This window comes from Stegodyphus dumicola, chromosome 10 (genome assembly GCF_044657685.1).
Source record: "Stegodyphus dumicola isolate Sdum_Otavi_A_Nest chromosome 10, ASM4465768v1".
In the NCBI taxonomy this organism is placed as follows: Eukaryota; Metazoa; Arthropoda; class Arachnida; order Araneae; family Eresidae; genus Stegodyphus; species Stegodyphus dumicola.
The window spans coordinates 121,830,427-121,850,847 of NC_140777.1; the positions used below are offsets into that span (position 1 = coordinate 121,830,427).

A 20,421-nucleotide genomic window follows, 5' to 3' on the forward strand; every position below is an offset into this window, starting at 1 on the left:
AAGATCATATTTCTTACATTTTAAATAAAGCAAATGCAGCCTACATGGCAATTTATCGTATTATAGGCAAAAAAATCAAAGCTCAATCTAAAAATAAAGAAAATGCTTTACATATCTCTAACTCGACCGATCATGCTATATGCAGTGCCGGACTGGGCAATCGCCAATAAAACTGAGCGCAAAAAACTGGATATACTTCAAAATAAAATTCTACTTAGCATTGTGAATACACTTTGGTACGTGAGAAACTGTATAATTCATAATGACCTGAATATTCCATCAGTGCATAACTTTATACTCATGACAGCTCACAACTTCTTCTAGAAGATGAAGCATAGTCAGCATAATGCAATTAAACAAATGTTGGAATATGATCCAACCATTGAATACACTATAAACGCCCAAGGACAATTCATCATAGTTCGTCATGGTGGTATCTTGTAAATACTGTAAATATTTTAATTTTAAAATTTACTTGAACTCTGAATGTTTTTCGCACCGGCCACAGGTCATGAACTTTGCTTAATTTTTTCCGATAGAGAAATTGGACTCTATCCTAATATTTGTGTTGCATCTTATGTTAATCAAGGACCATTTTTTATGTTACTATTTCATTTTTTAATTATTTTGTATGAATTTCTACTTTATCGTATGATTCTACGAACTTTTGAACTTTTTACGGCCTATCTAGCTACTGCGTACTTCTGAAGGACCTTTGAACTCTAATGCCATTCACAGCTTCGAACTGTCTTCGCGCCATTTTCATAATGCGCCATTCTCACTACTGCTTATCCTGCACTCTTACTAGCTATATTGCACTCTCCTTCTGCATTTGCCATATAACTCACAGCATCTGCCTACATGCTTCAATTTAATGCCATTGCTTATCACTGCACAATTTTTATGATGAACGCCTACTTTCGTAAGTATTAAGATATGCCTACTCACGCAGCTGAATTTTTTTCGCCCACGGGTGTTGGTACTTCCCTAGTACCATTTATCTGGAAATATCTTTGCCTAGTGCACTTTAATGCGATCTACTGGCGAAAACTCTTTAGTAGTTAGTGAGCAGAAAAAAGTAAGTCATAAGCATCAGTTCTCAGTTTCGTTCAAAGTAGTGAATTCAGAATATTGACAGATGACCCAACGAGAATTCGCTCTTTAGCTGCACTTTATATTGTCTTGTGTTCAGCTTTCTTAGTAATTTTAAGTGGTAACTACTGATGCGATCTGTCATACCGAGAAGAGCTGTACGAGTACTTTTGTATGAAAAGTTTCAGAACTGGAAAGAATTTATGAAAAATAAGTTTCATCAAGCTGTCGTCGATTCTGTGTGCATTCACTTCATTACCACCTATACACAATTTTTGGTGTCAGAAGTGAAACTGAATGGTAAGACAGCTGATGATAGCCTTTGCTGTATCCCAAGAAAAGATAAAAGCTTCCCAACATAAGATAGAAGAGGCCGTCAAGTCCGATAAAGAAGAAATGAATGTGGGCCAAGAATACAGTATCGGTACCTGCCGCCGCGTCAGTTCAAGAAAAGATCTAAGCAGATCAAGAGAAATTACTGTCATATCACAAAACATATGCGAGAGTATGAAAAATATATGATGAGAAATTACTGCCACAATAGATACAGTTTAAAATAAAATCGACAAATTCGGAGAGAGAGTTTCTGCTGCCGAGCAACAAATCGAGAACACCGTTTCTGCTCCTATCGCCAAGGAAATTTTAGAGTATTTAGGTTATATCGATGTAGGAACGTGAAAAATGAGCAAATCCCTCGTCGGGATTCATCCTCCGGACCTCCCGAATGCGCATCAAGCGTGCTTCCAGTTACACCATGATGGCATACGGAAAGGAACCTTATATATTCCCCCCTTTAAAGGGCGACTGGGGATTTAGGGACTCAGTCGCCAAATCCTGGTGGTTACGAATTAGCGTCTACCACATTTTTAGTTCGGGCTAAACGAAAAGAATTTTTCAGTGCCAGAAAACTCAAGAAATCCACAGTGCCCTCGCCGGGATTCGAACTCCGAACCTCCAGAATACGTGCCAAGTGTGTTTCCAGTTACACTACGGTGGCATGCGTAAAGGAAGGAGAAAACATCTCATAAAGCTGACCTGTTGGAGAAGTCCATGCTGACAGCTGGAAAGAATTTTGGCGGTTTGAATCCCTACTTATCTCTTCTCGACCTTATCTAAAGTTATTCAAGTATGATGGAAAGGCCTCCTGGTGAGTGTACGAGACACAGTTCTAATACCCTAAGATACGGAAGCTAAGACCATTTTACAGCAAAAAGGCAGGACACAAATTAAAGACCATTTCGCGAGCCGAAGGTTACCAAATATTAAGAAGCACTATTTTAGAGCACTTCAAATTTCTGCCCCAAGAAAGTTTCGGTCAAGATCGCGTCGTAGCATACTGGTGCAAGTGTCTTTCTAGACCAGAAAGTGTCATCAGGAAAGAATATTTCGCCATACTTAAAGCCGCAGAACACTTCCATTACCTCAACGCAGAAAATTCCTGCTCCGCTCAGATCATGCCTCGTTGACTTTGCTCAGACATAGGTTCCTCGTCTTAGGAGCAAAATGATGGCTGCAGAATTCCCCCTTTAAAACAATTTCCTGAAAATATCTAAGATGGCTTTTTTGCCTAATTTTAAATTTAACATCGATAAATTTCTTCTGCTGAGAGATGAACTGCGATTAAGATCAGAGATACAGAATCGGTCTAATAATTTCCAGAAACACTATGAACACTTCATAAACACACTCTTGCATATTTATAATTAAAATGCTCTGAAAGTGTTTTCTTGTATGTTTCTACAAAAGGTGTTGACACATTTACACATAATAATTTCGAAAAGAATTTTTAAAAAGCAAGCGTTTTGAAATAAAAATTATTATTCAAAATAAGAAATATCTTCAGCTAATTCGAAATTTATTTTTCTTTCAATATGTGTCGATCGTAAACAAGCGGTGGTTTGAAGAATATGTTTTCCGATTTCCGAAGAGAAATATTCCTATTATGTAATTCAGAAACGTTTTCATTAATATTTTGAAGTGCAAAAAAGCAATATTATTAATCAGAAAGAGGAAAGCCGTCAATCAATACCTCTTCATGGAAAGTAAAATCCAAACAAATACCTGGAAAAGGTACGTAAGTGTTTTTGATGTTTCTAAAGTTAAATGGTTGGTAACAAGAGGAAATCTACAAACGCAGAAATCAATTGCAAATTCTTTAAATACGCGTATAGCAACAATAAATATAAAAATAAAGCAAGATACATCTTAAAAACGCTAAAAACATAATGTTCACCAGCTTTTGCCGAGACATGTGGTTCAACGCAGAACAATTTGTAGAACTCCCTATAAACACAATTTAGCAGGAGTTAAATAGAAAAATATTGTGATTCTTGATGAAGCATGGTATTACCTAAATAACTGCAAGGGAAAAAGTCTATTTATTATCAAAAACGAAGAGAAAATGAACAAACTTGGACGATGAATCGTAATCAATACCCCTGTAAATTTTCGAAAAGCCCTTCGATCTTGAAAATCATGATGCAGACTGACTGATAGTCCAGAAGAAAAGCCTATCAGATCGAATATTTTAAAAAAATATATTCTTTACATTTTAAGCATCATCCAGAAATTATTCTAAAATGTGTAAACAGACTCTATAGTTCTATACATATTAAATTAGTTAAATTCCATTGCTTTTTGGCAAGATAATTTTTCTCGTCCTTTAATGTTATGAAAATAGCCGTGTATTTGTTAGTGACTGTAGTTCGTTCTTTATGTAGCGCAAAATCAATAAATTCTCCAATTTTTCGAAGTACTACTCTTTTCAGACGACCCACAATCGATAAGAAACATTTAGAGTTGATTAAAATTTTATATTTAGAACGTTGTTCATAATATTTAATCAACAGATTATGTATGTAGAATGGTTCGACCGGCGAAATACTATGTAGCAATGTTAAATTTCTGTAATAATTAGTGTGTGACATACAGCTTTTTACACGGTAGTATACTTTTTGGGTACAACTTTCTGGGAACACAGGTCTTCTGTTTTATGTACGAAAAAATATACAGAAATCTTTGTGCAGTCATCTGATTCGCTTTGTGTTAAAACATTTAAGTTAGCAATCTTATATTAGATATGGCAAACACACCAAAAAAAAAAAAAAAAAGTTTCCTGTGGCTTAAATGCATTCAGCTGATTTACACAGTGTTAAGTGTTTCCATACCTTTTTTATATTTGGGATATAAACTGATGAATATATCTGGATTTGCTCCGAATATCTTCACCTGTAAAATTTGTTACTCCTTGCAATTGTAAAAAAAAGGTGCGAAACGTTTGCTGCATTTTTTTTCTCCTCTGTTTTTGATAGGTATATTCACAAAGTTTATGCAACTCTTTAACATATAAATATACTAACTGTTTGATATTTTGTAATATTTAAAAGCACTGAAAAATATCAAAATGATTAATTTAATTATTCTTTCTTTTGAACCTGAGAATGGCAATGATTTGGAAAGCAATTTAAAATAGATTTCTACGTTTTAAGAATTTTATTTTGAAAACAGCTAAGATGTTTTTTTTTACATATTTAAAATTGTAAATTTTAAAATTCCAAAAATGCACTATATAAGGTGTTATAAGTCTTATTAGTATAATCTCATTTCATGATTTGCATTCGGCGGACTGTTTTGATGTTAGTTTTAAGGTATGATATGAATGAATATTATTTTAATCATTATTTCGAGGGGTTTATTTTAATTATTACTTCCAGCGCTACGTCCACACTCTAGTTTCACGCGTTCGCTTATTCGATTCATTAGATCAGTGGTGCCCAACCATTGGCCTCTCGCGAGCACATTCTGGCCTATCGCGAGAACATTTCCAAAACTTCAACATTTTCGTTAAACATATTTCCAATCTTATGTGATACATCTGAAATATTAATTTTGACAAATGGGTTTGAGATAAATAATAATATTCATTGAACTTTATGGAAATCAGAGAAGCGGAGTTCAAAATTATTTTTCAGTGCATTTAGGTTTTCCGAGTATTTATCTGTTTCAATTGCCTTGTGGTTGTTAATATGGCTTGATAAATTCTGAAAATGGGTGAAATGTTTTTATTTCATCTGATTTATCCAAAAATTTAACTTTATCTGAAAAGCAGTTACAGTTCTAGTTAATTGAAAAAGGGTTTTTTCTTTTCCTTGGAGATCTTCGTTCAGTTTGTTCAGTTTAGCTGTTATTATATCTGTGAGAAAATATATATTGGATTATTATCGTCCAATTCTTTATAACCTTCGTTTCCGGATTCCAAAAACTGCTTTATTGGCGAAAGAAGTTCTACAAATCGTTGAACTTTTCCCCTGCTGAGCCATCTAACATCGGAATGAAGCAATAAGATTCCACGTTCGTTATCAAGTTCATCAGTTATTTTATAACGTCTTGCAAGGTATCTCTTATGACTATAAATGCTTATCATATTTTAACAATTAAGTAATATAAATGAATGGTTATTTTAAAAATATTTTTTGTTCATAGTACCTGATCGGCCTGGCGAGCACATACAAAACGATTGGCGAGCACATACAAAACGATTGGCGAGCACATACAAAACGATTGGCGAGCACAAGGTTGGGCATCGCTGCATTAGATAATTGGACGCTTACTCAAAATATTGGTTTGCTTAAGAAACACGAAAGAAATTACATGAACTGAAAAATAGGAACATTTTAATTGCTTCAGGATATTTATAGAAAAGTATCAGATTCAAGTGAATAAAACTAACAGTAATTTATTGTATAAAACTTTGGATAGTTTTCAGAACATAAATTAGTTCCAAATTCCTAACAAACGTAAGGCCAGTTATTGCTGTGTCTGAAGTAATTATAGAGACTTAAAAAAAGTTTCAAACAACCTTTTTATTAAAGCAGAACTTTGAACATAAGTGCACTTCTTGTGTTAACAGAATCAACCACCACTCGTGGCGATGCAACTAAAGTAACATGTGCAGGTACAGGTAAAAATGTAGGGAACAACCAGCGATGTACCATGGGTCAAGTGGTAATGCCTTCCCATAATAACTAACCCTAAAAAAAGAAAAACAGTTGCAAGCTTTATAAGAGTTTACAAAAGAAAGGTTGAGAAGATAAGCAACTGAAGCTTTCCAAAGGATCTACAGTTTACCTATTATGATACATCGTGCAATCCCACCGCACACCCCTATCCAGTATTTATTAAAAATATTGACTTAGGACATAAGTAGATCATAATATAGTTTCAACACAATTTGAAATTTACAAATAAAATTACGAACATCTGTTTTGATGTAAAACAAAATAACAGATAAACATAATGAGGTAATGAGGTAATTGTAATAAGTCCGAAGAACATTATATTATTTTGAACTGCACTAACAACACTAAAGAGGTGTCCACGGGGTCAAATCATTTGAGAATAACATCAAAAGACACGGTGAATAAAACTCTGAGAGCTCAGAGATTTGAGAATGCAAAAACGGGAACACAAAAAATAATTTTGACAAAACACCGACCCAATTTTAAAAAAGATATTTAAAATGGGACGCTGGAATAGGTTATTGCAGTTTATAAAGTTCACAAATGGAATTTTTTGAACATATTCACAGGATGTAAAAGTTCATTAAATTTATGCAGCATTAGGAATTTATATTTGACAAAGATCTAAGAGTCGTTAAAAATGTTTTGAAACAGTACCAGGAGATTAGTTTATGGGGATTTTATATGATATGTGTTAAAGGGCATGAGAAAGGGCAATGATCAGGAGTTCCCCGTTCCCAGCATATACGGATGTCGGAGTCTGACATATTTCTTGCGTAATATGTATGGGGAAGGGTCCATGTCCTGTTACATTGTAATTCAATGAAGGATTCGAGTACAGAAAAACTAAGATAATAATCCATTTCAATGTGAAATGCAGACTTGAGTCAAAGATTATACAAGGTTTTTTTTCTCTCTTATTTTAGGTTGCATAATAAGATAATTTAACAGCTTCCGGATAAGAACCACCTGCGGATACAATGTTATTAATCCTAACACCCAACGCTATGGACAAAGTGGCGAAATAAATATTAATGTGGCCACCATTAGATGCCTATCTCATAATCATTTTCACATCTCTTCTATTATCTAGTTCCTATCTTCGCTACCATCTAGATTACTATCTCATCGAATTCATGTGGCGATGATTGCATAAAAGACGCAAATATTTTCGGTAATGTTAAATGGAATTGGCAGTTTTATGCCTCTTGTATAATAATCTGAAATCAGTCTGGTGAAACTTATTTTCTGTTTACTACCTCAGGTTCTATTAATCTTCAAACTCACTTTTTGTCCGCATCTCTTTTGTGCCCGATTCGCTTTTCAAATTGTTGCCACCAGACGTTATCATGATACATTATTAAAATAAATATATTAGATACGGAAATTATTTGTATATATATATATATATGTTCCTCTAATTGTGGAAAAACTATGCCACCTAGAGCCCTCAAATTTTTAATAGACGTATTCCTTCACAGGAAAATGCGCATCTCGAAGCCTGAATTTTGAATTTCGAGTTTTTTAATTTATTTCATAATTTGTACAAACTTAATGAACTTTTTTATTAACAAACTTATTTGAAAGTGAAAAGTGGCAGTACTGTTCGAAATAAAACATTTTTATCACCTAGGAGTCAAACTGTTGCGTAAGACTGAAAAAAATAGAAAAATATATGCCAACACTTAACACTGTGTCGGGAATTCTAAACATATGCTGTTTTAAAAAAATTTGTGATTTTGCTCTTGAACTGTATGTGGCGTAAGTGTGAAGAAAGCGATGACTAATAATAAAGCTAAAAAGACAAAAAAATACGTTAGCAGAAGTCGGTCCAAGAGCAAATTGGTAATCTGCAATGCTCTCAGCTACAGCAAAAAAAAAAAAAAAAAAAAAAAAAAAAAAAAAAAAAAAAAAACTTTAACAAATCCTTTGGTACAAAATTAAACTCTGAATCCTTTCAGATTTTCTTACTTATCTATCCTGTATTTAATTGAATAGTGACTTATTCCGTTAAGTTTCACACATCATCAAAGAATGAAATGTAATTGCACATTTAAAAAATTTTAACTGCATTATTTGCAATACTTATTTTGGAAATATGAAGACTGTTATAAGAGATAATGCAGGACATTTAATCTAACGGTAGTCGATATAGGTAACTTTGACTCACTATTTGCCGAGTAGTGTCCGATTGCGGGAAAATCCGATAAAAATATCTTTTTAAAGAATAAATGGGTAGTAATGCTATATGTTAGAGGTAATCATAAATGCAGCAAGTCCATTTTCGCCATTTTAACAGCCACAGTTCGCTCGCTAGTGATTCTTTATCACCATCTTGTTATATTTCATAATATTTTAAGCTTTTCATTTGTGCTAAAATTAGACAAATAATATAAATTTCAATATGAGGTCTCATAAGTTACAAATTATTAACTTTTATTTATTATTTAAACTATCAAACGATTATTATTTAGATTTTGTCTTTTGTTAGATTTCCCCATTTCATGAATTTGTCGTTTTCAATACGTTACTGTATTTCTGTAAATTTCATACATTTAGCTCATAGACAGTCGATTATCCCAATATTTTAAAACTTTTAACTAATATTATATTAAAATTTGCAACAAAGCTTCCTAGTGGCTAACAGCACTATACACTATTAGTTCGAACCTAATTTAAATCCCGATGAACCAGCTCCCCTATACATGGATATATTTGTGAATTTTTCTTGTGCTACGTGAATACAAACCAATTTCCCTTAGAAATTCCTCCATAATAGCTTTCCTTCCCTAAGGCAGATAGCCGCGTGTTTCAATTAACCAAGCAGGACTATTAATAATCATGTAACTGCCCTAAGTGTTCAAGTAGAAAGAAGAGTTCACATTTCTAATCTTCTCTACATATAATAAAAGAAAGAGTCTGTCTGTGTGTCAGTGTGTGTGTGTCTTTCGTTTGCGCTGCGCGTAAGCTAATAGAACCACGGCTACGAAATTTGGTACATAGGTGCATCTAGATAAGAGCCAGTGCACCTCGAAGCGATTTTTTTCGAAATTCGAATTACAATTTTTTTATCTTGTGTTTTGCGACGAAATCACGTCATTTTGAGACATAATGGGCTATAAGAAAGCGAGATTCTACTCTACACACTCCATTTTCACATCGTCACGAAACGTAGGCGCTTAGCTATTTTACGAACTTAAAACAAAAAATTGATTAAATACGAATTTATTTAACAAAGTGAGTTTAACACCTTTTCAACGGGATTTTTTCTAAAAAATTTTATTTTTAAAAATGTACAGTTTATTTTACTTTGATTTTTGGACACGTTAAACTTTCATCCTTGCGACTGCTTTTAAAAAAAGAATTTTGGAAAAATGATAATATTACATTAATGATAATATTACAAAATCACGTGATTTTGGCAACAATTTTCCTTATTGTTGTTGATAGATTTTTGATGAATTCGCATCATTTTGAATAGTTTCCTTCTTTTAGAAATATGGGTTTTGGCAACAATTTTCCATCATATTTCTTATGTTTATGTTTTTAAGAGATTGGCATATTTCATTGTCATTTTTACTTCCTTGTACAAAGTAAAAAGGAAGTATTGTAATCGCGAAAAGTTTCAGGCAGCATATTTCAACGAAAATATCCATTTTGACAGCTATCGAATGCAATTTAACGATGTTTTTGCGTGATATCTGTACGTAAGGACAGAATAAAAGACTCGTTCCCCCCCAAAAAAAACTGTTTTAAAATTAATTCTGAAGAGAATTTTTCGTGGCGTCTGTACGAACGTATGTACGTACGTATCTCGCATAACTCAAAAACGAGTAGCCTCAGAACGTTGAAATTTTGTATATAGGACTGCTATAACATGCAGATGTGCACCTCCTATTTTGGTTGCAATCGGCCCCACCAAACGTATATAAATATATTTATATATATATCCACTCTGTTATCTGGCTCAGTGATCTCAGTTTCTTTACTCTTATATATTTGTAAATAGCACATTTTTTTTTGCTTTAAAAATGATTGAATTATGTTTTTTTTATCTTCCGGTTAAGGTTTTTATGCCTTTAGTAAATCTGTATGCAGTATTTTTAGAATTATCAACAATTTTAAAATTGTTTAAGTGCCGCTAAGCCTAATAATTTTTTTGATGGCGGCCATTGTTTGTTTACATTTGAAACATCAGACTAGTGGATTTGTTGCCAATCTAGAGAAACTTAGGTTCGCAACAACAAAGATAACGCCTTCATTTATTATTGCCAATTAAATCATGCTTAATCCTTTCTGGAATTTTTTCAAGGAAATGTGTGGAAAGGAAGATTTACTTCGTAATTTTTAATACAGATATTTTGAGTTTTTATGTAATTTTGCCTTGTCGCGAAGTGAGAACTGAATTAATTGAATGAGAAATACTGAAACGTCTGTGAAAAATTGTTTCTTTTTTGTTTTGTTTGCTTAATTTCTTTTATACATCGTTCTAGCTTTATTATAATATTTGAATAGAACATGTGGCAACGATTAGATAATTCTTTAAATGATATAAATTTTGTGCATTCTGAGTTATAATATGAACAAAATGTAATACTCTTAAGTAAATCTAGCGCCAGAGTGTCGCTATGGTAAACAAATACTAGAGTGAATTTTAAAGAATGCATTTATTCTATTGTAGTTTATGCGCTGTCGGCGAAGTAGATTTAATTCAACCCAATAAGTGTAAACGAAATGCAAGAAAAAATGCGTATAATTTAATATTCCGTACAAGGAGGTCATGTGGTGTACACATCAGATTTTTTATTAGGATAATTAATGTTTGTATTAAGGGATATAGCTTATTTCATTGTAATTTTTTCTCTTGAAAATAAGATAAAATACATTAATTATACTTTGCTTTTCAGAATTTTTTTTGTTTTTGTATTCTTTTATGTTATTTATTGCTCATTTCACAGTCTTTAAAATATTGAAAAGTTTTGAGTGATTTTTTTAGGAAACAAAGTTCTTAACCTCCTTTATACCATTTGAGTTCTTAAGATTTTACAAAGCGAAGTTGGTTAATTTATTTATTAGGATAATTAATATTTGTATTAAGGGATATTGCTTATTTCATTGCAGTTTTGTTATACGTAATAACTTTTTTTTATGAAGTTGTTCTGCAGAGTAAAATTCTACGCAGATTTTAAATTTAACTTTTGGTGTTCCCTTTCCCATTTTTCCGGTACATTTAAAAGCCAGACGAAGGCTGGCAGCGAAACTGCTTGTTTTAGATAAAAGATTTGATGCTTAGTTGTTATCGCAAACACCTTAGTCGAAGTCGCCAAATTTTTCAAAATGTGCCAAACATTTGCAATCATATGCATAATTATTCTTCAGGCAACCATGTTCATAACATTCCTTCCGTCGAGCAACGCCGCAATTTTCAAATGCGTTCTTTTTGTTGTATTCCAATTTCCAATGGTTTTTATTAATAAGACTTCGTATTCTTTCCATTAAACTCAGTTATAAAATATAATCGTTTCTTTGCTAACAGCGGAAGAAACTGAGGTAAAATCTATGCAGAAATGTCGTATTTTGCCGTAAAATCGTTAAAGGGAACTATAAAGAGATACGTTTAGAGGTAACCGGAGCGCAATGCTTTTTTAAACGAAAAGGGATTCCTTTGTGCATGTGGAGTAGAATAGCGCGAAAATAGTTTATTCAGAAGGATTTCGCGAAAAATTTGTTTTATTTTTCAATGTTTCATATAATTTTTATCTAATAATTAGCATTTATATATTAAATTGCCCAAATGTGTTTTCTTTTGATATGTTAATAATGCTTGCTAACGATAAATAGCGACATTTTAGAAATCGTTTTTTAAGAAAGTCGCAAAAATCGCCAACTTGAACTCTAAAGGAAATTTTTATTTTCTTATCTAAAATAAATCGCCAGATTGCTCCAATGTAGTTGCGTTAATACGTAAGTACCAAAAGTTTTAATTAATTAATTATAGAAAGAAAGATATATCGAACGCCAGGAGAAGATGGGAAAAAACAGAAAATGTAGCGATTCGCTGAGAATTTCTGGACATCAGCTTTCAACACAATAAACTGATATTCCTATTTATCCGATTTGAATTAATGAGAGTTCTCTATATTTGCAAACTATTTATGTAAGGAGTAATTTGGTTAGTTAAAAATCGGTAAACTAGCTTTGTTTCCTTTATAATATAAGTATTACATTAAAAACTGAAGCTCCTATGACTTGTGTAATGCTTACGAAGATTAAGTCTTTTTAAAAAGCCGAAGTTCATTGCTTAAGAATTAATTAACTTTAACTATATATTAAAATAAGTTTACGATAACTTTTGAATAATAATCAAATCACTAACTTATATTAGTACAGTAGGCTTCCGATTAACCGAATAATACCTGAAACAACGTCTACGGTTTATTGAAACTCATGTTTAATCCGATAGCATTTATAAAAATTTTGATGCAGCCACAATACTCCCGTGTGCTGGCCACATCATATGTGCTCATTACACATCAATTATCATTCCTTGATTTGAAATATCGCGTGATTCATAGTACATCCTTTGGTCATACAGTTCGGATTCACAAATTAGTGCTTAACAGTCACAAAATCTTTAGGTAGTATGTTACCCGATAGAGTGTTACGCGTTGTCAAATAATTCTTTTTAATGAATAATATAGCTAATACGCTATATTATATAGCTAATACGCTATATTATATATAGCTAATACGCTATATTATATATATTTATTATATTATTTCTTTAAAAATAAGCCACAGAGGTAACATTTGGTGGCAGCATCCTTTTATTTAAAAAGTGATTCACTCAAAATAGAAACGAGCGCAAAGTTGAGGACTGAGGCTAATACATTTAATTGCATCATAACGAAAAGTCATTTTCATAGAGCTTATTCTCGTTGCATTTAGCATAATTCCAAGAATATGTTTAATGCTGGTGAATGTAACATGTTGTTTCAATCACATACCTGTTTTAAATACCAATTTTGAGAAGTTTAGGATTATCTCATAATATTTTTCAAGAAGTTTTGTTCACAGCTTCACGTAAAGTATCACTTCCGATTTATCAGTTTTAGCTCAAATGTAATGTGCTGTTCCCACTGATAATAAGCCTTAAATACTAACATTGAAAAGCTTTGGATTATATTTTAATGTAATTTTTTATTAAAAACTGTTATGGCCTTCAAGTAAAGCACCACTTCCAGTTGTCCATTAAAGATTGTTATTGACTTATTGTAAAGTACCGTTCCCGGTTGCCCAATTTTTACCTAAATTGTAATCAACTCTTTATGTGAACGTAGAAAGTTTAATAAGGAAAATATAAATTTTTGGAAATATAAACAAATTTCTCATAAGAATTATCATGAATTAAAAAGTTATCATACACATACAGACACACAGACATACATTTCATTGTAAAAATAGTTACAACCTGCTTTGGAATTCTAATTTGTGCTTATTTACTGAGCACTCGGAGTCGAAATTTTGGACCAAAACCATTACCTCCTTCACCTCTGTATCTAGGTTAGCAAGAAGTAAAAATGCTTGGAAAAAGAATAACTTGTGTTATGTTATAATTAGCACATAATGCTACTAATAATTTGTCTATATTTTAAACAGTTTAATTTGGAGAATTAAACTGTCATTTGGTTATAAAAGCTAAATCAGCAGTCAAAAGAAGAATAATTTACTTCAAAACAGGAAAAAAAATGTTTTGTTTATATTACTCTTATATTCGATAGGAGTCAATGGGAAACAGAAATTTAAAAGTTTTACAATTAATTTATTTTTGTGATTTAACAATATTTATTTTTAACGGATATTTTAATAATAACCGATGATTTAACAATATTTTTAACTATATCTAACGGAGGATAGGATGTTATGGAATATGGATGTGAAGGATATAGAATAACATAGTATGTTATTTAATTCTGCATTATGGATAAAAATATGGATAAAAACAATTTCTGCTCTAGGAACATCTGCTATCACCGACCGCTGTTATCAAACGCACTTTTTCTGAGCACTGACAGTAAAAATTTTGCTTTCTAGTATTAGGAGAGAAATTTTCAAAGCTCGGTTAATCTACAACTCGGTTAATATGCCCTTGCTTAAATGGGAATTGACTTCATTAAAATAATAGAAATGGTTCCTGATCAAAATTTCGTTTTTTCTTTAATGCCAGAAAAGAATTAGACTGGATTAATCAATTACGATCATGTAGAATAAGTGTGTGTGCTTATGGAAGGAATGACTTCGTAATGGACGTTCCAGAGAAAATTGGTCCGTATTCACTCTGCGTCTAAATAGAGTTCATGAAACTTTCCTGCAGCCAATCCCTTCAACTACCAGGATATTTAACCTTCGACAAATTATCAGTTTTTTCCTGCTTTGATCGTTGTTAAGAACCGAAAATTAACTTGAAGAAACATGATAATCCAATAATGTTACACGAAAATTCTGATAATATGATGGGAAATTTAAAACAAATTATCCTTTATAAAATGCATAATGAGATAGCTATATCTAACGAATGCGTTAATATTCATATAAAGTATAATAAAAGACGAGTATTATAAAAGACATGTGTTTTCTTTAGATTCATTGAAAGGGGCAAAATACTACATTGAATTTTTTCCAACCGTAACTAATTACATAAATGAAATTCTGGTTTCAAATTTTAAACATCTGTATAAGAAAAGCAAAAGCTGCTGCAGAACTTATAGACAATTTATCAGTTAAACAAATTTCAATCAATCATATTATTAAAAATTCTAAATAATATATTCTGTTGTATGTGGGACAATAAATTCATAAAACTAGGTTAAAAATATTTCGTTTAAAACGTATCTAAAATTTTCAATTGTATATATATATTTTTGCAATATAATTGCAATTTAAATCGTGAAAAAATTCCATAATATGAATGAAAAAATTCCATAATATGAATGAAAAAATTTTAAGACACTACAGTTACAGGCATTCATCTGCAATTTCTTATGTGTGCACAGAAGCTGCATCTGCGCAGAATATATATTTCCACTTAAGGTACAGTGGTTGCCAAAAGTGTTCGTACGCTTACAAATCAAATATTTACAAAGTCAAATATTTTTTATTAATTAATAAAAAATAATATTTGAGAATGAGAATTTTTAATAATATCTATAAATTTCTTTCAGCAAAAATACATTAGTTATTTTATGAACAAAGTAAAACTTTTTTTTTTCGAAAATCAGTAATCAAAATGTTACAGAAAAATTACCTCAAAGTCTCCGAATACTTTAAAGAAATCTGTACATATTAGAAAATATTGTAGTGTTTCTTTTAGTTAGTATTTTGTAGGATATTCTGCAGCACTTCTGACAACTTTCAAACGTCTGGACATAGGATTCACCATTTGTCTTGATGGTATTTTTTCACCATTAGGTATTTTTTTGGAAGCAGGCAAGATGAAAAATTAGCAATTGCCTTCGCCGAGAATCGAACCACGGACATCTGGAATACTGGCCCAGCGTGCAGAACCACTACACCACGAAAGCACGCTAAGGAGGTGGAAGAAATATCTTATACATTCCCCCTTTTAAAGAGCGACTGGGGTTTTTAGGGGACCCAATCGCCAAATCCTGGGTGGGGAGAAATCATCATCCACCACCCTTTTGGTTCGGACGCCACTGTAGAGACATTAGGTATTTTTTTCTTTGGAAACAGGCAAGAGGAAAAATTAGCAACCGCAATTGCCGGGAATCAAACCACGGACCTCTGGAATATCAACCCAGCGTGTAGAACCACTACATCACGAAGGCACACTAAGAAGGTAGGAGAAATACCTTATAGTTTTTTATGATACCTGCATCAATGTTCCTACATTCTTCTACCATTCCTGTTTTTAGTTCGGTTTTCATTTGTATGTTGTGTTTTCGTACTCTAACCTCTAATTCTATCCAAATATATTCTATCGGGTTTTAATCTAATGACTGAGGTGGTATTTTCAAAACGTGTTGGATAATTATAGACACGCCTAAGCCAAATACTGAGGGCCGTGTATCGGCTGGCTCGTTAGTATGGCTCGTGTATCGGCCTGTAGGGCTGGCTCGTTATCCTGATAAAAAGTAAAGTTGTTTCCAATACCTAAATTTTGGGAAGACAATTTAAAATTATGTTTAAAAATATTTACATAAAGCTAATGGTTCATCATGACATCAATAAATACTAAATTACATAATCCTGATGCTGACATGAACCCGCACACAAGGACACCTCCACCGCCATATCCTACTGTTACAGCCATATTCTACTGTCACAGCACTCAAAAGTGGATTTTTCACAAATTTTCTAACTATAAATCACTGATTACGTTGAATTAACTTTGCCGGACGATCTGCACTAATTTTTAAACGTCATCAAAGTGAAGAAAAAGTGGAAGCCTATAATATTATTTACGAAATTTTACGAAAATGTTTCGGTGTACTATCGCTTTTGTGCAATATTTTATCTAAAACTCCTTACATTTTCAAATTTAGAAAAAGAAAATAAGTCAATATTAAAAAAAGAAAAGTTTAGTTTTATTCAAAATAGCATGGAAATGATATGAAAAAATATAGGTCTTTATATTCGAATTTAATTACGGGTTACAGCGCTTTTCTAAAAATTCTTTAAAGTGCACGATCACTTTTGGGAGCCATTGTATATGCATGTATAATTATAGTTTTAGTTATTAATCACGTTCGACTGCTTTATCTAAAATGTATAAATTTAAACAGAACTCACAACAGTTTCCAAATAAAACCCTTAAATAATAATAGGCATCACATTAATTTACAAATTGCAGTAATATGCTAATACGTAGTTATCGTTTGATTAATTCGAAATTTTAATAAAGTCAAAATGAAGATAAATGAAATAATCAATGATTTATAAGTTTATGATCAAAATCCGAAATTCGAAACTTTTCGCGAGTCTTCCAGTTTTAATAAAAGTACAAACCTTATAATATATACATAATGTTGTTACTTAGATTCAGCAACAGACGAATGTCAGAGAATCATTTTTGATAACTTTTTTTATGTCTAAATTACGTTATTCCATACCATTTTATTGATAAAATGCTTTTAAAAATGGCAACAAATTTCGACCTGTTTATTGTCTGCACATTGCCTTAAACATGGTCATACGTAGAAAGAAGTGGTACAAATTTTCAAATCTGCTACAGATACGCAGCAAAATTAAACTTAAGCAAAATTAAATAACACTTAAAAAATGTAATTCAACGTGAGGCAAGGTTTAATATCATAATCGTGCAGCACTATAGAATTTAAATATGAGCGGCACTGTTTATCGAAATTGCGCATGCGCGATATCATATTCCTTCAGCCTTGTTTCTAAACTTGTATTGCGCAACATCATCACTTTAATTTGACAGATTGCCTTTATGTGTGGGAATAAATTAGTAATTAAAATAAATGAAACTTAAAATTCTTTATGAAAATATGTGCATGGGTTAATATAGTACGTAAAATTCTTCAAAAATAGGAACTGAATTTTTTTCATGATTAGGTAGTGAAAATTAAAAAAAAGTTTTTAAAGATCATTGTCAGAGTACTATATCGTTAAACTTTTAATGAAGCTTTTCCGATTTAAAAGATTAATTTAATTTTTATCAAAAGTATTTTCAATAAAAATGCTCTTTCCATTCCTATAGATAGTTGCTGATCACAGAACAAGAGACCATGCTGAAACCGAAAAAAACAAACTAAAAATTAATAAATGATACCAATATCTTATATATTTATTATATTTAATTAATTTTACCTTCGAATATTTATGTTTACGCATATTGATCAGGAGAATTTAATTTATTAAATAATGCACAAAAAAGTAAATTTTACCTCTTCAGTCTGAGGTCTTCTCCAAATGTCACTAGTCCGGAAATTGTGAGAGAATTCATCCATGCTTGTGTAATAGCAGACGATAACACATTGGACGCGCCGGTTCAGCTGATTTACTTGCTTTCAACTGTCGGCCGAGTTTTGACCGCGAGCCATGAAAAACGCCACCTATCGCTAGCAAAAGTAATTACATAACATTTTTTCCTCCGACTTCTTTTTGTCGAGACAATACAAGCTAATGCTGTATTTCCTTTCGAACTCTTAAGCCAAAATTGTCCCCTTGCGAAGAGACTTTAGCGGCAAAGATGATAAACTTGGAAATATCACCTTTCTTATTTATTAATGATAATAAATTTATTTTAAAATATTCTGCTTCAAAAACTCACTTTAACATAAATAATAATATTTTAGAAGTTTTCTAGGAAATATCGTGAACGTAAATAAAGCAAACTATAGCAATTACTGTAGTTTCATCATTTATCACAAGTAGGTTGATGAATATAATTCAAACTATTATTGCAAAATAAATTAAAAAATAATACTTTTAAAATTCATCCCATACTCAATTCGGAATAAACAAACTCAAAAATCCTAACACCAGAAGTTCAGTTTCAAACTGCAAGAAAAAGTGTCGAAACATGGCAAAGGAAAAATGAAATAAGAAATTCACATCTTTCACAGCATTGTCAATCAGGGGTTAGGGCAACAGACTGATATAGACATAGATTACTTTGACCGTTTTTCTGGCGGTTTTTAAGTTTTAAGCTTTAATTTGTTGGTTCAAAACCGGGCTGATATTTCTAACCTCTCTCGTTGCACCAATCCCCTCGTGACGTAAAGCGAAAGATGTAAAAGTCTTATCTCGTTTTTGTTTTTGCCGTGTTTTACTCCTTTTCTGCCACTTTGCCACTGTGCTTCTAGTTTTCGGGATTTTGCATATGTTTATTCCGAATTGAATATGGAATAATTTTACATGTAGAACTTTTTAATTTATTTTGCATTATAACCACCACTTGTTGCTGTTTTCAGCGCGCAAGTGGAATAGATTTTTAACTGGTTTTTACTTTGCATTTATTCATTTTTTTAAATGTTATTGAGATATGTAAATTATATGAAGGGGTGTAAACATTAAATTACGTAATAAAAAGAGAATAAAACTTTATTTTTGATTGATAGAGGTTGCGGATGTCCTTTTGAGGGATATCGTGCCAAATTCTGTCCAACTGACGCGTTAGATCATCAACATCCCGAGCTGGTTGGAGGGCCCTGCCCATAATGCTCCAAACGTGCTCAATAGGAGAGAGATCAGGCGACCTTGCTGGCCAAGATAATGTTCGGCAAGCACTAAGGCAAGCAGTAGAAACATGTGCAGTGTGAGGGCGGGCATAATCTTGCTGAAATGTAAACCCAGGGTGACGTGACATGAAGGGCAACACAAAAGGCCTTAGAACTTCGTCGACGTACCGCTGTGCTGTAAGGTTGCGACGGATGACAACCAAAGGGGTCCTACTAAGAAATGAAATGGCACCCCAGACCATCACTCCGGTTGTCGGCCTGTCTGCGGAAGATAGTCAGGTTGGTAACATACCGCTGCCCGGGGCGTCTCCAGATTTGCCTTCACCGGTCATCGGGCTCAGTTCAAAACGGGCTCATCACTGAAGATTATTCTACTCCAGTCAATGACATTACAGTAGGAATGAGGGCCAACACCACTGCAAATAGGCTTGACATTGTACATTACAAATTACATTTGAAATGCCGTATTTGTTTACATTTGAAATTGTACAGAGGTCAATGGTAGTCGGCGCAAGGGGTGCCGTGACCTAAGCCCCCTTTCTGTGTGCCGTCTATGAATGGTCCTTGCGGTCAATGAAGCACTAGCTGCACGTACAATCGTGCAACTAATGATAATGATGCAGCTGGGGCTGTGAGTACCGCTCTGACGATTGCTCGGTCTTCACGTTCAGTAGTTTCTCTAGGCCTACTGCTTGCTTCTTGACGCTGTGTGCGGCCATGATTCACCCATTCCTGCCAACATCGTCTAATAGTGGCATCGCTCCTGCTCAAATATCGAGCTATTCGCCGATAAGACCAACCAGCTTCTTTGAGCCCATTACAAGACCTCTCTCAAACTGACATTTGCGCATATCGTTCGCGAACTTGTATGTGAGGCATAGTTACTGTCTACCAGAGTACACGGAATGAAATTCGTGAAGAATTTATAACCTGGAATCGCAATCTCTCCTCTTAAATATCCTGCCAGTTGCACAGATCAGATGCGCTGTAGCGACGACCGTTCATTCATTGGCAGCCAAAATGTAAAATTTTGCATTTTCCGTAGAAACCTGTATGCATATCAATTTGTGTCCAATTTGCTTTATATC

The 20,421-nt window shown here is 32.8% G+C and overlaps 1 protein-coding gene across 1 annotated transcript in view; it reads right to left on the minus strand.

The window, feature by feature from the left end:
* LOC118185749 (uncharacterized) overlaps positions 1-18,159 on the minus strand; it is a 389,910-nt gene extending 371,751 nt beyond the window's left edge. The window contains exon 1 of the mRNA XM_085825462.1: positions 18,038-18,159. Within this exon, the coding sequence (XP_085681588.1) occupies positions 18,038-18,100 (63 nt within the window). The 5' untranslated portion in view covers positions 18,101-18,159. The remainder of the gene's footprint in view (positions 1-18,037) is intronic.
* Positions 18,160-20,421: the final 2,262 nt, after the last annotated feature.